This window comes from Carassius gibelio, chromosome A11 (assembly GCF_023724105.1).
Source record: "Carassius gibelio isolate Cgi1373 ecotype wild population from Czech Republic chromosome A11, carGib1.2-hapl.c, whole genome shotgun sequence".
NCBI classification, from domain to species: domain Eukaryota; kingdom Metazoa; phylum Chordata; class Actinopteri; order Cypriniformes; family Cyprinidae; genus Carassius; species Carassius gibelio.
In genome coordinates, this window is record NC_068381.1 from 8,405,319 (window position 1) to 8,427,431 (window position 22,113).

The window sequence follows — 22,113 nt, forward strand, 5'->3', positions numbered from 1 at the left end:
CGTTAGTGTCTGTGAAAAAAGACTATTCATGGAGAAATAGCCTCCTCTTGTGGCATTCTCCGGAATTTCTATCAACAGGTCTTAGTCCACAAAACAAATGTCCAAACTTTTTCAACTACCCTAGAATAGACATTCTTAAGGTGCGTTCACGCCATATCATAATTACCATGATTACGAGTACCAACAAGTCCTTCCACAAAATGCCCAGGAGAACATCGACAAAGAACATCGACAAAACGGCCATTTGACATCAGTGGTTCAATCGTAATTTTAAGAAGCTATGATAAAATTACCATCTACTGCCATTATCGAGAGTGACATGACTCATGCTAGTGATGCTGCTGATGTAAACATGCGCTGAGCCTTGTTTACGAGCAGAGGAAAGCATGTGCATATGTTGTGGTACTCTCCTGAATGTCGGTAGATGGAAACTCAGGAGAGAATAATTGTTGAATAAAGTTCATTTTATTTATTTATAGCTTCATAAAACTTATGGTTGAACCACTGATGTCACATGGACTGTTTTGTCAAAGTTCTTGGTACCTTTCTGGGCATTATGTGGAGAACTCTGGCTATCTATGGTAGGGTCACAAGACGACCCCATTTGACTGGAGTTGTCCCCGGAAATGTCACCATTTTACAGCACATTCAAAACAACGATCACTTTCACCTGCAGAAGGCGCTGCGAGATACTTTAGCTATGAAGAACCTGGATGAGAGCAGAGTGCTATTATCATCAATTATCAAAAATTATTTGTCTTTTAAGGTAGTCACATACTAACTAAACATGTTAAAGGAACACAATAATGTTTGTGCGCACTTTATAACAAGTCCACAAGATAAGGTTGTGGTATTGTTTTACACACGGTATTAAACATTCCTGAAACTTTTGCCGTTACAACTTTATGAATAATATAAAAAACAATAAACTAAACAATTAAAACTTGCAGAAAGCACTTACTTTGTGGTCAAAATTAGCCTAAAATGCTAAATAATAATTTATTGTTATTTTCCATATATCCTGTTCCATTTCCAAAAGCATTATTTTTTTTTTAAATTACTTTATACTCACAGTTCATGAAAATGTTACAAATATTTGTTAAATACAGTCTCATTTATCATATATTCTCATATTTATTGTTTTATTTTTAATATATTGTCCCTGTTTTTTTCATTTGTAAATAATCGCAAGTGAGATTTCAAAGATATTTTGTCCACTGAACTAGAAAATGTCCCCGGTTTTCATTTCAGAAATCTGGTCACCTTGGACGATCAGAAAGATCTCAGATCTAATCTTAATTTGTGTCCCGAAGATGAACAAAGATATTACTGGTTTGTAATGACTTGTGGGTTAGTAATTAATTATAGAATTTTAATTTTTGTGTGAACTATCCCTTTAAGAGGCTTAAAACTGACCGATTAGTATTTCTTACTGTATGTACGTTTTATAGCTTTGTTTTAAATACATTTAAAATGTTTTTTTTTTCATTGTGACTGCGAAGTGTCAAGCCACATTGAAATATTTTTAACCGTAGGTCCAACTGTACATACATTTCGTGATGTATTCTCACTATTTATGACACAAAAATCTTTACCTGTAACTAAAAATGACATTAATGCACAACATTTGCCTTAGCTTAGATTATTTGATTCTACTAATTATGTGAGGTTTACATTTTTATCAAATGAATACAGTAAATATATAAATCATACTACAGACATCCACAGTTATTTTTCAATGCAGTCACATTTATTGGCTTTCTCTATACACAGTTACTAAGCAGTCACTTGAGCTGGCAAGAAATGGTTCAAATTTACAATGGAATTCCCACAATGTTTACTTAAAAAATAAATACAGGACTGAGAGAGTCGCACAGCTCAAAAATATACAAAGGCTTGGAATTAATGTAAACTTTTAAAACATTTTAAAAAATGAAATAGTGTCTTTTTCTCTTTTTTTACTTTAAAAAGATTATATGTACATGTTTTTACAAAAATACAAAATGGATTCAAATCTCTTGAAGTGAAGTTTGTATGCAGAGTGAGATTTGTTTCCTGTTTATTGTAACTGAATGAGATGCATCTTATCTCTAGACATTTTCACTTTCTGATCAATTATTTGTTTTATTGTAATTTGTAATTCTTTTTACATCAGTACACATTTCAACCCCTTTGGCAAAAAAGACTGTGCTTCTCCATTAATGCAGAGAATTTCAACAAGAAAATTTAAAAACAGAAATATAAGACAGATTATGATATTTCGGTCACAAAAAAGAAACCCACATAATAACTCTGTATAGTATTTTTGTTTCCTGTCACATATTTGTTCTTTTTTTTATAGATGATCATTTTTGTATAGAACTATGTGCCAGTTTAAAACAATCCAAAGCATTTGAGGTAAAATAGCTATTATTCAGATAACTGTGATTTCCCTTCATTTTTTTTTATATTTTGAAAATAAGGCCTAAACTGACTGGTTAGCTTCCCTGCAGGAAACTAGGTTGATTCTTCTAATGTTGCTACTGTTGTGTTGTGAAAATAGAAATAAAAACAAAAGACACAATCACTGCTACATATCTGAGAATTTTGTCACGAGTGTTGTTTTCATGACTGCAATTGCATCGCAAACACAGAGAGAATAGTATGAAAGGAAAACTGATGATGTCAATGATCCCCCCACCCCCCACCCCCAATGGCAACAATGAGAGAATATGGCCTGGGTATAGAATTCAAAGCACCAAAACATTTAACTACAGGTGTGTAACATATGGAATAACTTATATGCTCAGAATGCAAGTTTACAGCTAATTAGAAATGTTTACAAGTTCGGTATCTTCATCATTGGCTGATACACCCCTGATATGATTTTTTTTTTAATTATTTTATTTAAATAAAGCTTTATTGTTATTATTTTCCAAATTTATTAACAAAATAATTCTCTGGATAAAATATCCCATAATTAAAAATACTTTTTTTCTATTAAATGTTGCAATCTAAAAGAAGATTTTATAGGTTATTTCTATAACATGGACAAAAAAAAACAAAAACAAACAAACATCTTTACATCCAAAATTCTGTAGTTGTAAAGCACAGCTAATTGGGACAACCATCAGACAGGGTTGTATTAAAGGAGGAAAAAAGACATGGCACAATTGCAGCTCCTATTTTATGAGAAAATATTTGTTAGTTCTGTGTCTAAGAATATTCTGGAAGTATTCTCTACCGGTATAAAACAAAAAGAATTCATTTCTTAAACCTCTTGGACATGACGACAGTACATGACCAATCAAAAACAATTCAGAAAAAAGGCTGAAATATTATGTTAATCATCCATGTATATACAGATGAGCAATGAACCACTGCTGCCTTTTTGCAGTCATTTTTATCTACATCCCAGAGGTTGAGATATATCAGTACTCACATTACATGAATCCCTAAATATAATTCTCTCATCATTTAAACAAAATGGCCCCATACACCCTCTTATGCCTCAGTCTGTTCTTTCAAAATTCAGCTGTACACGAATAGTGCCTCGTTAGATTAGATTGTCCAGTTCCTCCACTTAAGGGAAAAAGCTCAAACTGTGTATACAGTGACGTATAACTCCAAATTTCAACAAATCTTATACATTTTGTACATTTACTGAACAAAGCACATACTCAACAAATTCAAGTCAAGGTGGAAATACATTTTAAGTGGAGATGTGACATGTTCTAGTGTTTTATTGCATGCTGTACAGAGGATGAAGAAACTGAATTACGACCATGGTGAAAGAGCGCTTATTAGAGACGGATGACCAAAAATGTATCTTTTCACAGCTTGTCACCTTCCCTTCAGTGGCACAGTGTAGGCTTCACAAATCTAGCTAATTTCTATGAGTTTTGAACTCCAAGAAGACCTCAGACTGAAGTTTCACTTTAAAAGTGGATCAGTTATTCTTCAAATGAACAGTATTCTTGATTTTAAAGGTATTCACAGAATACATTGAGATTGAGGTCCTCATTTCTTTTGCAGTCACAAAAATTGTCTCTGTTTGTTGGTTAACATACTGTACATGGTGACACCTGAATTGTGACTAAAGTACACAACCCAATTTGGGTCTATGAAGAAAAGTAAACAAATTAGTTTTTGTAACCGTTGTTGTAATGCTTTCTGACTATTTGAGATTCAAACAGCATGAAGAGTCACTCATACACACATACACACACACCACATTACACATCCCACTACATTACATTAAACTAAAAACTAAAATGGGATTGATTTTGTCCGCTTGCCTTGTTATTTAACAGTACATACAGGTTGTATATTTCAAGGTATAATTAACCAAATTAAGTGCAAAAGAACTGATGATTTTACAAAACAGTCCATTATTAGAACTATTTTCATAACATTTCTAGCTTTCTTTTTCTCAGAAGTCTTTCACCGTGCACACCATGGTGCGATTGTCCTTAGAAAAGCTTCCACATATTCATGTAAATTTGTGATGGATGATGTAAAAATAATAGTTTTCTATATTAAAATGTTACCTTTTTAGTATCTTGTTAAAGGGATAGTTCACCCAAAAATGAAAATGTTATGTTTATCTGCTTACCCCCAGGGCATCCAAGATGGTGACCTTGTTTCTACAGTAGAACACAAACCAAGTATTTTTTACTCAAACCGTTGCGGTCTATGCAACAATGTAAGTGGATGGGAATCACGGCTAAAACATACAATAAAACAAAACAAAAAAACATACACAAATGTGTATGTTTGGGGGATTGTGACGATACACTGATGTGTAAAAACACAAAACAATCGGTCTGTGCAAGAAACTGAACGGTATTTATATTGTTGTTGTTTTATTTTACCTCTGATTCACTGCCACCTATCTCTGACACTATCTACAATCTCAGTTAGGGAATGTCAATGCTCCATTTGAGAGATAGGTGGCGGTAATGCACTTATAAGTCTGCAATCCCCCATAAAGCAGGAACAAGAAGATGACACCTCAAGCGCCTGCTGCTGAGAACAAGAACAGGAGGACGCGATCAGGAGAGTTTTAACAGTTCAGACATTTTGTAAATCAGAGGTAAAAAACTATATAAATACTGTTCAATTTCTTGCACAGACCGATCATTTTGTGTCTTTACACATCATTGTATCATCACAGACCACAGGGTTTAATTTGGTTTTGTTTATGTGTTTTTGTTTCATTTAATGTTTTACCTGTGATTTCCATTCACCTACATTATAAGACTGACAGACTACACAGTTTGAGTTAAAAATCTTTGTTTGTGTTCTACTGTAGAAACAAAGTCACCTACATCTTGGATGCCCTGGGGGTAAGCAGATAAACATCTTTTTTTGGGGGGTGAACTATCCCTTTAAAGAATTACAACTAATTTCACCATCTCATTTTGTGAGCATAAAAGCATGGTTTATGTAATTTCCATTCCATGTTTTCAAATGACCCGTTTTTTTTTTTTTTCAAACCACCAACATCAGGGGAGAAAACTAAGGTAGATCATAATATGTGAACATCACTCTCATTCAGTTCAAATAGAATCCTTTCATATTATAAAAGGTTTATGATTTTGATAAGTGGTTAAAAAATTTATAATACCACTAAGAGGAGCGGTCATCATGTGGACTTCCATCTGAGTTTTCCGTCTCTCCCTCTGATATGGCCTGCATTGGGGCAGTGTACAGCCGACTCCGTGTGCTATAGCGACTGCTATTTGCTGCAGGTGGAATTCTGGAACGTCCCTGTCTGGAGGCAGCTGACATGGTAAGTGTTTTTGGGGAGAATCCTTCACTGTTGGCCCTAGGGAACTGGCTTAGAAGTGGATCGCCACTGCTAGTGGAATCCTGTAGAAGTGAGGAGGGCTCCTCTGGCCTTGCAGCCTCTAATAGTAGCTCTCCTTGAGTCTTGGGTGTGATTGGGCTCTTAAGGATCTCTGTAGCAGACATGCGGTAACTCGTGTCTGAGCGACTACCCTTCTTTAGCAGCAGGAGTTTGAACTCCTCACTGGATGTACTGGACTTTTTGGCACTCCTGTAGATGGGTCCCGGGGTTCGTTGGGAGCTGTTTGAAGGGATTGAGGCAGCTGGGGTGACCGGGCATACAGTAGGGTTGCTGACAGGGGCGGTTGCAGGGGCGGTTGCAGGTGCTACACCAGGGCGACTTTTTCCACTCATCTCCCCAGAGTCTTTACGTCCCAGCACTTTCCTTTTAGATCTGAAATAATTTGGTAGACAGTGTATTATGTCACATAAAAATACACTTCCTGTAGTCCAATGATATCAACAAAACCGTAAAACATATAGAACATGACCATGAGACACAAAACGGTGCAGGGGAATGTAAAACAATTGTGGATACCTGTGTATCATGGCAAACAGATCTTCAGTTGTGCGTAGTTTGTTGGGGGATGGGAAAACATCATCATCATCAGGTTTAGAGTCATCAGTCAAAGAAGAGGTTGAATTGTCACTGGGAGTTGATTCTGTCAACATGCAAAGCATTTATACAACAATGCATGGAGTTTGTTTTGTCATGTAACTACTGTACAGTATGTAAGAAACTTGAGAAGCTAATTTAAAACACTGACAAGGTATGTTTACTGTACTAGTTATCATTAACTACAGCCATGGTACAATAAACCAATCACATTTGTTAAAGGGATAGTTCACCCAAAAATTAAAATTATGTCATTAATGACTCGGAGGTCTTAAGGGTTTGGAACAACATGAGGGTGAGTCATTAATGACACAATTTTCATTTTGGGTGAACTATCCCTTTAAGTTGTTTTTTTTAACAGGACAATTACCCTTGCTGAAGTAGTCCTCTGTGTCTGGGGTTGACCCTTCTTCCCTAATGTCCTTTGAGGCACTTCTGGTTGTGACACCTGATGTCTCATAATCCTCATCTCGGACCTGTACATCGCTGATTGTGTAAGTGTGCGATGCCTCTTGAGTTGAAACAGGCACTTTGTCAGGACTATTGCACAGTACAAAATTGCTCCTCTGTATTTCACTGTAAGCAGGGGGTAGCATTGTGCTGGCCAAACATACAGGATGTGCTGAAGGGTCTGGCCGCAATAGTTGATTTAGATCTTGTTTTAGTCTCTCTGGTGACAATGTCAGTTGCACATCTGGATACATTCTTCTGTCCTGTTCTTGCTCAGGACCTTGAGATGACCTTGTCGAAGAATCTTCTTTTTCAGGAGTAGGATCTACAGGAGGTCTGAAAGCAGTCATTGCCCAGTAAGTACCAGGACCAAGCCTTTCCTGTCTTACTTTCACTTCCTCCTGGGGAAGAACAATGTTTGGTGGAACCTGTGATTCACAGAGCTGTGCCACGGGGGGTTTGTAGGCTGGTGGTTTCCTGGTGTGCCTGTTGCTAGAGGATGGGGCTTCAGTTATTAATGTGGGACACTTGGGACGAGTTACTGGATTTGCACTGGCCAGATCATACCCTTGTTTTCCTTCAGCTGTTTTACAAATAGATCGCAGTTGAACTGATCTAAGAACAGTTGGAGTGATGGCCAAATGGGCTGAGCTGGTTACTGTGCTTGTTGAACTTTCTGAAGTAGAAGCTGCAGATGCAGTGCGAGATTCTACAGCAGCAGAAGCAGCTGCATTGCGAGCTTCTGCAGCAGCAGCTGCAGCTATGGCGGCTTTCTGCTTATTCTGGTGTATGATGTGCATTTGATTTCTGTGGGGAAAGTGCTTGCTGTGAAGAGCACTTAGGTCGAGGTGACTGGGCGGTATGGCATGGAAGTCAGTTTCCCTCCTGGGGGAAATGCCTGGGTTTCGGACTGAAAGCTGTGGCTGTTGTAGGGAACAAAGTGAGGACTTCCTTTCAGGGACTTTGGGTTTCCTTTTGCCACTGGTTGGAGAAAGGGGCCCTGGGAAGAAAGCTGAAGGGAAGGAAGATGTAGGTGTTTCAGATTGACTAGAATATCCACTGGAAGGGGATGCCAAGCCTATCAGCTTTTCAGGGGAAGCTAGCTTGAACTCACCTTCAGGTGGAGGAAGAGTTGGGGAAGTAGGTCTGGACCTGGGTTCACAGGCTTGCATCTCTGCACTTTCTGGTAACTTGATGCATTCAATAACAGCTGTATCCGTAGCACTGCTAGAGTTAGACAGAGACCGGTATGGATCATTTGATTTCAAGTCATTGTGGAGCCAGAGGTCTGCATAGTCTGCTTGCACAGCACCTTCGTCCTTGAATGAATGTGTGTCCGAGGAACTGAATGGAGAGGAGCAGTCAAGTATGTCCCTGACATTCTCCACTCCCCATGCGCCAAGTGACTCAAGACCTGGAGTCTCAAGGTGCCCTGCAGAACAAGCCAAATCCAGCTGCAATTTCATCTCTCTGGAAGACAAGGGCAGCGGCAACTCACAAGTAATCTTTGGTTCGTTCTGCTCTAGAATATTCACAGCACTGCTTGTTTCCTTTAATGAAGAGCTACGTTTTGGTGGTGGTGGCTTGGCCTTTGGTTTTTTTAAGGAGAAACATGGTCTGCCTAGTGTCCTCGTGGCTCTGTACTCTGACTCAGGGAATTCACCCATGCCAGTTGCTACATTTCCACTTGGGCCACAGTCAGGGTCAATGGCTGCATAGTTGTAGTAGCTTCTGCTATTCTTAACACCAACGTCAAAGTGCATGGAGGAATAGAATCCTTCAGTGTCAACGATGTAGTGCATCTCAGATTTCCTAGCGGATACTTGGTCATTGAAGCTCTCGTAAGTTTCTCCACTAGAATAACTGGGGCAGCTGACGCCACTCTCATCCTCTCTGGAATGCTTTGGGCTGAAGTCTTGGGGGCAGGGCTGATCTTGCTGGTCCTGAGCGAAGTTCCACTCACCATCACTAGCAGTGCTAACCCCTGCATCATCCATCTGATCAGTGGCTGATGAGGTAAAAGAACTAGATCGTTGCCCCTGTCCTTGTGGCTTGTCAATGTGGTAGGGATCTATTATGAAGCCAGTGGTGTCATCAATGACATGGGACCCAGTATTAAGGGAGAGTTCTGAATCACAGTGTGAGGATCCAGTCAGGGGAGGAGAGGCAGCAGGTGGTAGAGTTTCAGATGTCTGTGATGGGCAAGTGGAACTGCTTCCACTCCAGTTGCCACTTGAGGACTGGTGATCCTCTTTATGGTCCATCTGGCTGCCAAGCACTCCTGTAGTGGAGGCAGAGTGGATGGGGCTGCTGAAAGTATCAGAGCTGGAGGAAATTTCACAGCTCCCCATGTCAACTTTGCGTGGGAGCCTGGATCTGCCTCTTTCAATCCATGTGTGGTCAGGGCTCTCTGGATGTTGCATATGCTTGAGACTTCCAAACTGTAGCTCTGGCATGGCCTGGTCATCAGTACTTTCTTCTTCTTCCTTTGGAATTCTCTGTCCTGGAACAGGTAGGAAGTCTTCAGTTTCATATGGAGAGAGTTCCTCATCTTCCTCTTCATCATCATCATCATCATCATCATCATCATCATCACTGTCATCTTGATCCTCATCCAGAAGCCGGCCACCCTCACGTGGTAGGCTTCTAGAACGAATACGAGTGGCTGATGCTGCAGCATACACATTATCAGAGCGATCTGGCAGGGAAGTGATGTTTCCAGTGGAGTGTGAGAGAGAAGCTTGAATTCCATGACCCCTCTGAGCACGGATACGCCTCCGGGATGGAGCTGCAATCAAGAAGTCATCTGTCTGACAGCCAGAGTCCTTGGTGTGCAATACTCGGCCACTTAGGGAGAGCTCCTCATGCCATAGTGACTTGTGTGGGTTGGCATGGATGATAACTGTTCTCTCTCTAGCCACAGGTGATTCATCCGAATCTACAAGTAAATCAGAAAACCAATAATTAAACTAAAGCTATATGAGGATAACACATGCAGATAATGAACTAGAGCTTTAGATGGAAGTAATCAGCTGCCCATACCCATGTCTTGTTGAACACGTTTGGGGATGCCAGTTATCGTTTTTCGCCTCCTGAGTTTTCGACGTCTCTGTAGAACTGAATGTGAGTGAACAAGAGAGCAGCGAGCACTGGCATCTCTGTCAAAACCAACGCCTGTGAAGAAAAATAACACAGACCCTCAGAACTTGTTAAGCATATGCCATAGATTCCCTGAGTGGGAATAAAAGTTGTTGATATGTTCCACAATATCAAATTATTTTGGTCTTTGATGCATTCATTTTACATATATATTTTTATAATATATTTTACAATATATTGTTGCTGTTTTTAGTTCATATTGAATCTGAAGGAATGTTGCTTACCAGAAACATTTATTGGAATTATACAGGATGAAATTACTTGAGAGTCATTCTTTATTTTCTCTTCTGTCGTGGGAAGAGGCAGGGCTTTGGACCAGTTGGTCTGTTTGTCCAAGGTGGTAGGTACATTGGGAACAGGACATTTAGGCCTATGGCTCATCACTGGCAATTCGCCATCTGTTTCTGTGTTGGTTCCAGCCTAATATGGGATGATGTTAGAATTGTTACTGTTGCTGTATTCATAACAAGACTGATGATTTAAGATTTTAATCCATATACACAGACTGCAAACACACTGTCGAATGTAAAGACACAATTTTATCTATAAGATCACAAGTTTTATACAGTGGCCCCAAAAACCATCAGACACTTTTGGAGTCACACTTAATGTATGAATTCCACTGCACTAGAAATATACAACAAACATACAAAATAGCAAACCATGTGGCAACTGATGGTTAAAGGGATAAGCAACTGTTTGGTTATCTACTGTACATTCTTCAAAATATATTTTTTTCCATTCAACACAAGAAAAGAACTCATACAGGTTTGAAACAAGTGAAGTGTGAGTAAATGATGACAGAATATTAAATTTTGGGTAAGCTTCCCAATAACCCCCCCCCCCCCCCCCCCCAAAAAAAAAAAAAACACTAACTTAGATATCAAATTAAGACATTCATACAGTACATTTGGATGAGGTTTAAGTGTCCAGATACTCTTTGGAACCAACTGTACTAAGTATAGGCATGGGCCGGTATGTGATTTAGATGGTATGATAACCTTAAGCAAAAATATCACGGTTTTACTTTACTTTACTTTAATTACATCTCTAAAATGAATTTTTAAATGTCTGGCTAAAATACAACTTTTTATTCATTGAACACAATACATTTTTCTTTGATCTGCATTTTAATCATGATCCACAAAGATGCTACATCTACATGTAGCATGAACCGTTTCTGATTTAAATTAAATAGTACAATTTTATAATAACCAAATCTGCTGTCAAAACAGAATTTTCTGACTAGATTTGTGAAATTATACAACATTCAACAATTTCTGGACAAAACCGAAACAGCAGAGGGGTTGAATGAAAATGCTAATTCACTCTCTTGCACCAAGTGACGCTTATGGAACAGCACCGAAACAGCATTTCCTTGGTTATCTCTGTAAACAAACACTATTATTTTCTCCTCTTTGCATCCGTCTTCAGTGTCTCATGCCTCTGTTAACGGCCATTTACAGACTTCGTAATTTTCCACACAAATTACATTTTGGAAAATGATTGCAGTGCAGTAGGAAGGGTCATGTTACTCTCTACGCTGCAAACAACCTGAGGGATTCCTACACTCTTAGTCTTTGACAAGACATATAAAACAATGTATACCACAAGACAGGTTTAACAGGAAATTTTAGTGGTTTTGAAACCGTGACATTTTCACATCGGTGTATACCTTGAAACGGGTAATCGGCCCATACCTAATTAAGTAGACATCTACATACATACATGTATTGCCAAAATCCCATTTTTCTGTGTTGATGAGAAATGCAGCGTTGGTTATGAGGCAGAAGACACGAGAGAATGAAGGAGAATAAATAAATAAAAGAATCAAACACAGGCAAAGAGACAGCATGATTTTTTTTTTCATGGTTGCATGCAGTAGTAGTGGTGCAGTAGTGGAGTAGTATTCAATGTCAAACAAAAACTAGAAGAAATGGTCTTACTATATCAGATCAGATACAGATATTTAAATACATTTATTATGTATCACATTAGTTGTCCCAGATAATACTGAGCTGCCCAACTTAACATAGTGCCATTTAACAAATGGTATAAATGATTTACACAGTAGCATATTCCTTAACTGATTCTACTTATAAATCCAAATACATCCTTATGGAGTAATTTACTTAATTATCACAGGATTTACTCTGATGATGTTATCAGCAATACCAAATATAAATCTTTGCAGATGTTTTGCAAAAGGTACAGCAAAGTGGCTTAAAATCCATGAACAGACATGAAATATTTACATCTGGAAAAAGTCTTCGTTCTAGCCTACACATTAAAAAAAGGAGAAACAGATAATGGTTAGGAGTTAAGAGTTAACAAGCAGTCTTTAATGGGGAAAGATACCTTTCTAATCCAGGGAATGAAGTAACAACACTGAACAGGGGAGGAGGAACGGGAGCGCTGATACTAAAATTAAAAGATGGAAAACATGACTAAATAAATAGCAAAAAAATGTACTTGTTAAATCAAAATAAATGTCTAATGCAATGTTTCTGTGGTGTTCATGGAGTGCACATGCTGTCAGAGAACAGGGGTGACATGCACACACAAAAACATAGACATGCTCTCTTTTGGAACTGTTTTCCAAAACCTGGATCCACTGAGATGTATGTGGTTCAACTCTCCAACATACATGCAGAAATGAAAGGCCAAATTTTTTCATGGAGAAGGAATTTACTACATTTTATTTTTATGCAAGGATTTGGTTTAACTCTCCAACATACATGCTGAAATGAAAGGCCAATTTTTTTTCATGGAGAAGGAATTTACTACATTTTATTTTTATGGAAGGATTTGAATCAATCTGGCACCCATCCAATAGTCTTGGTACCTGTACTTAAAAATAAAAGTTAGATCAGGAGTTCTGTTTTCACATGTCAAAAACTGATGTAATTTACCTTTTTGAGGACGGGTTTGACTTCAGCCTCTTTGGCTAGTCTCTCCTGCAGCAGTTAAATGCAATAAACAAAACCAATAAAGATCCCAGAACACATTTAACCACCTTTAAAATCACATGTTGCAGCCCATTTTACTTTACTTTAAAAAAATTAAAGATGTAAAACAGACAGCATTTATAATATGACAAAACTAATTATAAATAACCAATTCATTCAAAACACTCAGCACACTGAAGAAACTGTTTTATATATTATTGCTCTATGGCAACAATATGTTGTCAAGCCAACTTCTGTTGTTTCTAAACAACTCATAGTAGATACAGATCAGTTGTTGGTCAGCTTATAAATCAAACCAATATTGTCAGAATGACAATCAAGTCTCCTCTGATGTTTTGTATTTTTTTTCCTTCACATGATTCCATCTCTCTATCTGAAATATCTTTGTAGGTTCATTATTATGGAGGGTTACTATTATGACAAGAAGATAGTTAGATATTCATTCAAGAATTCCCGGCATACTGAGCATTTTGACTTAAGTAGCATTTTACACTGTGCACTGACACTTTAAAGGGGTCTTCAGATGCCATTTTCAACAAGTTGCTATGATTCTTTAGGGTGTTAATGAAAAGTCTGTAACAGTTTGGTTAAAAATTCTCAATGGTAAAAACAGCTCTTTTTTTTAGAGCAAGCCGTTTTGTAGTGTTTTCCTTTAAATGTTAATGAGCTCCCCTGACGCCCCTCTCTTTACATTAACCGTACTGTTTGTGAAACTTGCTAATGAGCACATTATTAGGAAAGGAGATTTGCAAAGATTAATTAAACCATATACTCACTTCTTCAGTTGGTGAAGCTGAATCATGAAAGATTTAGGTAGATCAGAGGTGCATTCCCATCAGAAACAAATGTAATTCACTTCAGTGGCTCAGATGTCGGAAGTAAATGACGACTGCTATGTTCATTATTACAGTAAATCCAAAAACAAAACACCTCAATCACTTAGTAGTCATTCTTGTCTACATTTGCTCCAGTGGTGAAAAAATGGAGGACTGATGACAGTCACAGTCCAGTTTGTGCTGAAACGCTAGTGTCACTCAAAAAATCATAGGATAGGCCTGTCTGTGTGATGTCACAAAGACTGAGATTGAGATTGGCTCGATTTGAAAAAGGGGTAAAGATTTTAGAATATTTAAGTAGATTTAGATTTTTATCATTATAGGGTGGCCAACACATATTTCAGTTTAAGCAACTTGTATAAGTGCACGTAGCATCCAATGACCCCTTTGAAGTAAAAAAAGCATGCATTATTGATTATTGCAAAAAAAAAAATTAATCTATCTTATTAAAAATGTTAGTTCAATATTTTACACACAGTAAAAAGCACAAGAAAAAAAAAAGAAAATACTGGTAACTGAATGTCCAAACAAATAAACAACAAAAAAAAAAAAAAAAAAAAAAAAAACGCTATTATATAATATTATATATATATAATATATATATATATATATATATATATATATATATATATATATATATATATATATATATATATATATATATATATATACGTTTTTTTTTTTTTTTTTTTTTGGACGGGATGGAATCGCACTACACATGCAAACATAACCGCTTTACCTTCCTCTGGATAGTTTGCACATCACTCTCTCTAATGCTCCTCTCCTGGTGTGCATGGCAGGAGAAAGTGTGCTAGTTTAGGCCAAAAATATCTTGCTGTTGGTCTTATAATAATTTATATTTTAAGATAAACAATTCTGGTACTGGGTTAGATCACCACTTGACATTTGACACAAAATCTGGGTCCTGAAGCAAAACCAGCTGAGAACCACTGATTTGTGGACCTCCTCTACATGAGTGGAGATTAAATGTTGTATTCTTACCACGCGTGAGTGCCGGCCCCTCTGCTCCCGCCTTCTGAGTTTGTGAGTTGAAGGGAAGGTTGGCATGGGAGGGGCCACAGATATAGATATGGTGACCCGACCACGCTCTCTGCTGGTTGAACGCTGACGCTGCTGCTGGTCTGTAAAGCACACATCACACACACACTTACTTCAGTTGGTTGAGCTATTTTAGTCTAAACTAAATTATGAATTAGAACAACTTCAGTTTTATAGAATTTATACAGACTGCCAACTGCTAACTAAATTGTTAATGTGCAGAAGGCCTTCAATGTATTTGGTGAATACTGATGATGTACAATCAATGTTCTGGTCACATTTTATGTGTAACTGATGGAAGTAAAATTGATTCAAGGGGAAAATATAAATTATGCTAGATGGTTCACACTGAACTTGAGGCAATGCAGGATCAAATTTCATCATTCAAACACAAGGTGGCAGTATGAATCAGATGTTCAACAACAAACTCCCCTAATATCTGCCTCGTAAATAATTTTTTCTTTTCTTTCTTAACAGTTATATATATTCACACCTTTAAAATGTACAGCTTCAAACTCATTAAACACATAGATTCAGGAAACTGTTTGGACAGATTGGGGACTACATAATAACACTTTATTGATACCTGAGGGGAACTGCAGGATCCTAATTCTCATCTATCTTGATCTGTCACTTCTCTAAGATGATCTATCACCACTGTGGCCCTGAGCAGACCGCTGAACCACAGTGGGAATTTGGTTACAACTTTTGTGATATAAGATATGTTTGGATGAAAAGAATGATAAAAATCAAATGGTACTGTGGTTTGGAACCAAAAGATATAGGCCCGGAAACCTGACTCAGTACCTCTGTGCAGTGCCCGCAGGTTGAGCTTGGCATGTCGGTGTAACTCCTCCAGACATGGTGGCCGTGTACAAGTGTGGAACAGATTGTGATGTTGATGCCATGGAGCCTGATAGTGGGATGTCAGTTTACTCTCAATGTCCAGATTTGATACCGCTGCAGAGAAAGACAAAGAAATGACAAGGTCAGAACTCTGGAATGTGTCCAGGATTTTTATTCCAACTTCTAGCAAATAAGTATGCAATAAGAATAGAATCTAAGTCCTACTGGACAGAGTGAAATTTCTACATTATTGTTTAAATAAACTTTAATGCTTATATGATTCTTTTGAATATTATGTAATTTTTATCAGAACCCATTGTAGTTGTGTTGGAATAAACTCATGCTGTTGGACAGGTAACGGGAACGGTGTGTTCTAAAAAAACTACATTATTTAGTATTTTGTTAGAATCCTTGAGAGCATTTCCATGAGAAGTAATATAATAGATTACAAATGACATCAATTCCAAAAAGGAATACTATTTAAACCAATGAATAAAATAAATAAGTAATTTTATTCAGTGAAGATGCATTCAGTATATATATAAAAATGTAAAATGTAAATATTAACTAAATGTCTTTATTTTAACGTCTCTATTCATCAAAGTATCCTGAAAATCAAAACAAACTAAAACAAACACACATGTTTTTGGAGCACAAAATCTGCATTTTAGAACAATATTCTGAAGCATCATGTGCCCCTGAGGACTGCAGTAATGATTGCTGAAAATTCAGCATCGCATCAAGGTATAAATTACATTATAAAATATATTCAAAGAGAAAACATTTTAAATTGTAACAATGTTTCAAATGATTGTTGTATTGCTGATTCTTATCAAATAATGCAGTCTGGACATCCTTAGGACACTTTCTAGAACATTTTTAAAACTCTTACCAACCCCAAACGTTTGAGCAGTAGTGTGTTTCCACATTCACTCACAGTAATCAATATTATGTATTAGAATAAAACAAATAGCATTCTAGGGAGACAAAGGTGAAAGACAGCTTCATTAGTATTTCTCCCTCTATCTTTTTCTCTTTTCCCCAGCATCCTGTCTCATCCTCTCCTCTATAAAGGAGCATCTGCCCATCAGTATTCACTGAACAGTGGTCCTCTTGAACTACACAGAGTCATTTGTATCCAAGCAACCCTTCATATCTAATTTACAATGAATTAGCAGATCCTTATCAAGCCGTGATCAGCAAAATAATAACAGAAATGCATTACCTGTCTTAGAAGACCACAAAGAAAAGGGAGGAGATTAATGATGAATGATGCTTAGAAAAACACTGGATTTTATAGAAACAAATCCTTGGTTGTATGTAATTGGAACAAAAGCCATAGGACATATTTCTTGAAAGTGTAATACAAAACAGAAGTGGCTTCACAAGGAAGGGTCTGTGGAGATTGTTTTCTTAGACTCTTAGAGGATACCGCAAATGGGGTCTTATATTTCTGAAAGCTATGGCTATATATGATGCAGACAGTTCAGACTGACAGTCAGAAAGGAAACCTTTTAGTACTTATTAACCATGAGGTAAACCATGACAATAGTTAAGTCTGTTGGTTTGACAGAAATGAGTACACAAGCCCCCCCCCCACCTCTCTCTCTCTCTCTATCTCTCTCACACACACATATTTGGTAATCTGATACCAGCCCTTTCTATAATCTTTAGTCTGACCAAATCTAAAGAACTATTAAAATGAATAACACACAATACAATACGAATCTGATACCTGCTTTTTGCACTATTAAATGTCTTTGCATGTCCAGTGTTAGCTTGCATTGCGTAACCAAACATTTGCAGTGATACCACATATTTGCACAACTAAGCTACACTTAGCAATAAATGAATTGCATTGCATGAGTTTTGCAAGCAATGTTAACCTAACTTTACTTAGATTTTATACATTTTTACATTTACTTTAAAACAAATTCTAATCAACTAGTACAGTGGTTTTCAACCTGTGGTCCGCGGCCCCCTAGTGGGCCGCGGTGGTATTGCAGGTGGGCCGCCAATTATTTTCTGTTCATTTCTAGTCCATTCTAGGGCTGTGCGATTAAAAGAAAACGTCCTAAAATCACGATTTGAGCGTGCGCGTATGCCTAACTCCAGGTTCACACACTGTCTGTGATGCGCCTTTTTTCTGAGCCAATGTTGACGGATCAGAGCGTTCTCACTGCGGTAAAAGGCTAGAAATAAAAACGTGCGAAAATAATTCATGTCTAACACATGAGCATAGAGTGAATTTGTTAGTGAACAGGATGCAGTTAAAGTGAGAGGAGACACGTTTTAAGTGTGCACACTCTCTCCTCGCAAAGCAGCGTGTAGCCTATCTGAGCAAGCACGACCGGTTTTGTGACAGAGCAAAGGAAATCTGCTGCGAACAGAGAGATTCGCACTCATGCATTATTTTAATGTGCTTTCGCGTTATATTTATGCGCTCTCACTGCTGGCCGCATACACATACTGTATACACACTGCAAACACCTGAGGCACCGCTACAATTAATGAGCTCTATGAACAATGCGTGGCAAAAAAGAAAAAAAAGTCCCTGTATACAGAAATTTATATAAGTCTATAATTTTTTTTACATCTTCACTATAGTGATAATTTTGACTTATGTCTGTTCTAGAGATGTTACAACTTTTTGATAAAGCTCTGATTGGTTTTCTTTTGGAAATATGTTTCAAATTAATCCTGAATGCATTTATGACTGTAAAAGCACAATTGCAAAATTGATCAAAAAAATCGCGATAGTTTTTTTTTTTTTTTTTGTCCATATCGCACAGACCTAGTTTATTCAATAAATATGGTTTAAAATCTAGCTTCTGAGTACTAAGTTATTAACCCAACAATAGCGGGGTCAGTTAATTTTTTTGAAGTGGGCCGCGCAAACATATGTGTTTGGTTGTGTGGGCCGCGAGTTGAAAAAGGTTGGGAACCACTGAACTAGTAAAATAATAAGCGTCTTTTAAAATCTGTCTATATAAAGGGAAACAAATGGCATTGGAATATGGGAAATCAAGTTAACTTTTTTATAACATAAATTTTTTAAAAATATTGCATTTAGGTGGAAACTTACTCTCTGTATTATTTATAGCTTGAACCTTTTTAAGGTTTTAAAGACATCTGATTGACACTTTACTGATCGATTCAGACCTCCGCCAGTGTGAGGAATTTCTAATGTATTCATGCTTCAATCAAAATTAAGAGGCTCTTATTCATAGTAAGTCTACACTAATTCTTTGTCTCCAGGAGTGGGCCAGTTTTTGTTCTTACTTCGGTTTCTTAAGCACCCTATTAAATTTCCCTAGTGATTTTTCAGTCCTGTAAGCAATATGGCAAATCCACTTACTCGTCTGAGTGACCTATTATACCATTAAACTACCTGATGTATAGAAAGTTTGAAAGAACAGCATTTATTTGAAATACAAATATTTTTCAAGACTCTACATATCTTTACATATGTCACTTTTTATTTAATGGGTCTTTGCTGAATACAAGTAAGAATTTCTTTCAAAAAACAAAACCAAAACAAACTTGCTCAAATCTTTTGAAAGTTTATAATATAATATAATATAATATAATATAATATAATATAATATAATATAATATAATATAATATAATATAATATAATATAATATAATATAACTGATAAATGTCCACAAATGAAAAATGAAATGAAAGCTTTTCCAAAAGGCTGGCAGTTAATTAATTATGCTGCTATCAGTGTATCAGGGACATATGTATCCTTCACAAGAAAAGCAATCCCAGAATGCACTGCGACACCTTATAGAAAAAAAATTTTGTCTTGAGTTAGTGTCTTGATATTCACCTGCTCATAACCTGAAATCCCATAGCATGAAATCCATGCGGGCCAGATGTGGGCGGGATCTGGGCCGAAACGGCTTGCTTTCTGGGCTGCACTGAACAGACTCTATTACTCAGCACCTCTCTGCTGTTCCCATCGTTTGTGCCCTGCATTATCAAGTACTGATCCTGCAGCACATCTAGCACACATGCACCGTTTTCATTCCCTCTGCACTTGGACATTTTGGATATCAATTACAAATTAATTCAACCAAAGAGGAAGTATGCGTTGTATGCAGAGTTACACATAGCATGATGTAATATAATAGTCTGAGACTCTTATTTTGTCATTAGTCACAGTTAAGCTTATTACTACTTGTGCACATATGGACATTTTCAAAATAAACTCCACAATACAACACACACAAGTATTTCATGAATTTCTTCTAAAATGTAAACCACAAAACATCTCAATTCTCAATGTTCCGTTCAGTGGCATTGAAAATCAGAGTTTGATTCATGTAAAGAGGTCAATGCTTAGTGAGACAGCAGTAGCTACACTGCAGTATAATTGCACCAGAATACAAAGAAACGAGTTAAAACATTAAAACGATGCTCATCTATATTCTCGTCCATGAACTACCTGCATTCACCTCTGCAGGGATTCTAGATCACTATCCTTGTCTGTAATCTAGTCGTCTTACCTGTTGTGCCTGCTCTCTGGCCTGCGTTCTTACTACCCCTCTTTATCCTTCTCCTCTTTTTCAAGCCAGAGCCAGGTATCTTTCTCTGAGCGTTTCCCATCTTTCCCTGGACTGTTCCTACAGAATGAAGGAGTGAAGGATTCTGCTAGCACTACTGCAAGACTGGGCGAGCTGCTCTCTCTCTCTCTCTCTCTCTCTCTCTCTGTTTTTCTTTCATTCTGTCTCCAGCAGGTGCACAGTCAGCAATGTGAGTCAGGACTCTGCCAGCAGCAAGGCAAAGAAAAGTACTGACAGATCTCTAATTAGTAATACAGAAGGGCAATACAGAGATAAAAAAAATAGTTCTAATTAAATAATGAAACTACCAAAGTATACAGGTGGAAGAACATTTTAGATTCAGAACTATAGAGTTTGTCACTACCGATTGCAGTTAATAATTTCATCAATATCATGTATACAATACTGTTTGGGGTCTGTTTAAAGATTTTCGATTTTTAAAGGTATTTTAATGATTTTGAAAGAAGTCTCATGTGCACCAAGGCTGCACTTTTTTTGATAAAAAAAATACAGTTAATTTGTGAAATATTATTACAATTTAAAGTAACTGTAAATGTAAATGATTCCTGTAAAGGCAAAGCTGAATTTTCAACAGTCCTTAGTCCAGTCTTTAGTGTCACATGATCCTTCAGAAATCATTTTAATATGCTGATTTGATGCTTAAGAAAAATGTCTTCTTATTACAATTTATTCAGGATTCTTTGTTGAACATAAACTTCAAAATAAAGAGATTTATTTGAAATCTTTTGTAAGATTTAATGCATACTTGCTGAATAAAAGCATTCATTAATTTTAAAAAAAACAACAACTTTTGAACGAAATTTTTTTGGCCAGTATTGCTTTTAAAAATAAAAATGCCCACCATAAAAGTTCAGGTCTCTATGCTTCACAACACAAACAGGTCTACAATGAACATGTTATTGTAATAAATAAATTACATATCCATATTACATGCATAGTACAACTGCACAAAATAAAAACAATAAGAGATAAGAGAAGAGATAAGAGAAGAGATTCACTTCCGTTGAGAATGAACGTCTCGGTTACGTCTGTAACCTCGGTTCCCCGAGAAGGGAACGAGACGATGCGTCGATAACGCTTTGGGAACGCATTCTGCGTGAGTGCGTCTGAAGCATCCATGTCAACTAGTCCAATGGCGAGAGTGAGCGTCAGGAGTGACGTCACGACCAGGAAATGATAAAAACCCCAACCGGAGCAACCGGTGTTAGCTTCGACAGTGCCGAAGCAAGTCGATCACAGGAACGAAGGAAGTATGGCAGGGAGACGCATCGTCTCGTTCCCTTCTCGGGGAACCGAGGTTACAGACGTAACCGAGACGTTCCCCATCGAGGGAGAGACGATGCGTCGATAACGCTTTGGGAACGAGAATACCCAAACCGCCATATTACAAGTGCCTGAGTGTCAGACAGAAAACCCAACGCCTCTAGAATTAAAAACCTGAGACCCGGGAGTAGCGTCCAGGTCTAGGCTATAAAACCTGACGAATGTGAGTGGCGAGGACCAGCCTGCCGCATCACAAACATCCTGAAGAGAGGCCCCAGATAATAAGGCTCTAGAGGCCACCATACTCCTAGTAGAATGAGCTCTGACCCCCAAAGGGCATGGTAGGTCAGAAGACTCATAGGCAAGAAGGATAGCCCCAACTATCCACTTACTAAGTGTCTGTTTAGTGGCAGGAAGACCTATCTTAGGTGACCCGAAACAAACAAACAGCTGATCGGATTTCCGAAAAGAAGAAGTCCGATGAACATAA

General features: G+C 37.5%; 1 protein-coding gene across 3 annotated transcripts in view; it reads right to left on the minus strand.

Moving 5' to 3' along the window:
• Window positions 1-1,728: 1,728 nt before the first annotated feature.
• Window positions 1,729-22,113, minus strand: part of LOC128022222 (actin remodeling regulator NHS-like) — a 54,343-nt gene continuing 33,958 nt past the window's right edge. The window contains exons 2-9 of one of the 3 annotated variants that reach the window (XM_052609568.1): window positions 15,726-15,878; window positions 14,862-15,001; window positions 12,413-12,475; window positions 10,279-10,474; window positions 9,938-10,069; window positions 6,816-9,833; window positions 6,368-6,491; window positions 1,729-6,223 (exon numbers count right to left, since the gene is read on the minus strand). In XM_052609568.1, coding sequence (XP_052465528.1) covers window positions 5,611-6,223; window positions 6,368-6,491; window positions 6,816-9,833; window positions 9,938-10,069; window positions 10,279-10,474; window positions 12,413-12,475; window positions 14,862-15,001; window positions 15,726-15,878 — 4,439 coding nt within the window. In that variant the 3' untranslated portion in view covers window positions 1,729-5,610. Of the gene's footprint in view, window positions 6,224-6,367; window positions 6,492-6,815; window positions 9,834-9,937; window positions 10,070-10,278; window positions 10,475-12,412; window positions 12,476-12,966; window positions 13,097-14,861; window positions 15,002-15,725; window positions 15,879-22,113 lie in introns of those variants that run through there. The other 2 variants (XM_052609570.1, XM_052609569.1) reach the window with 2 other exon arrangements.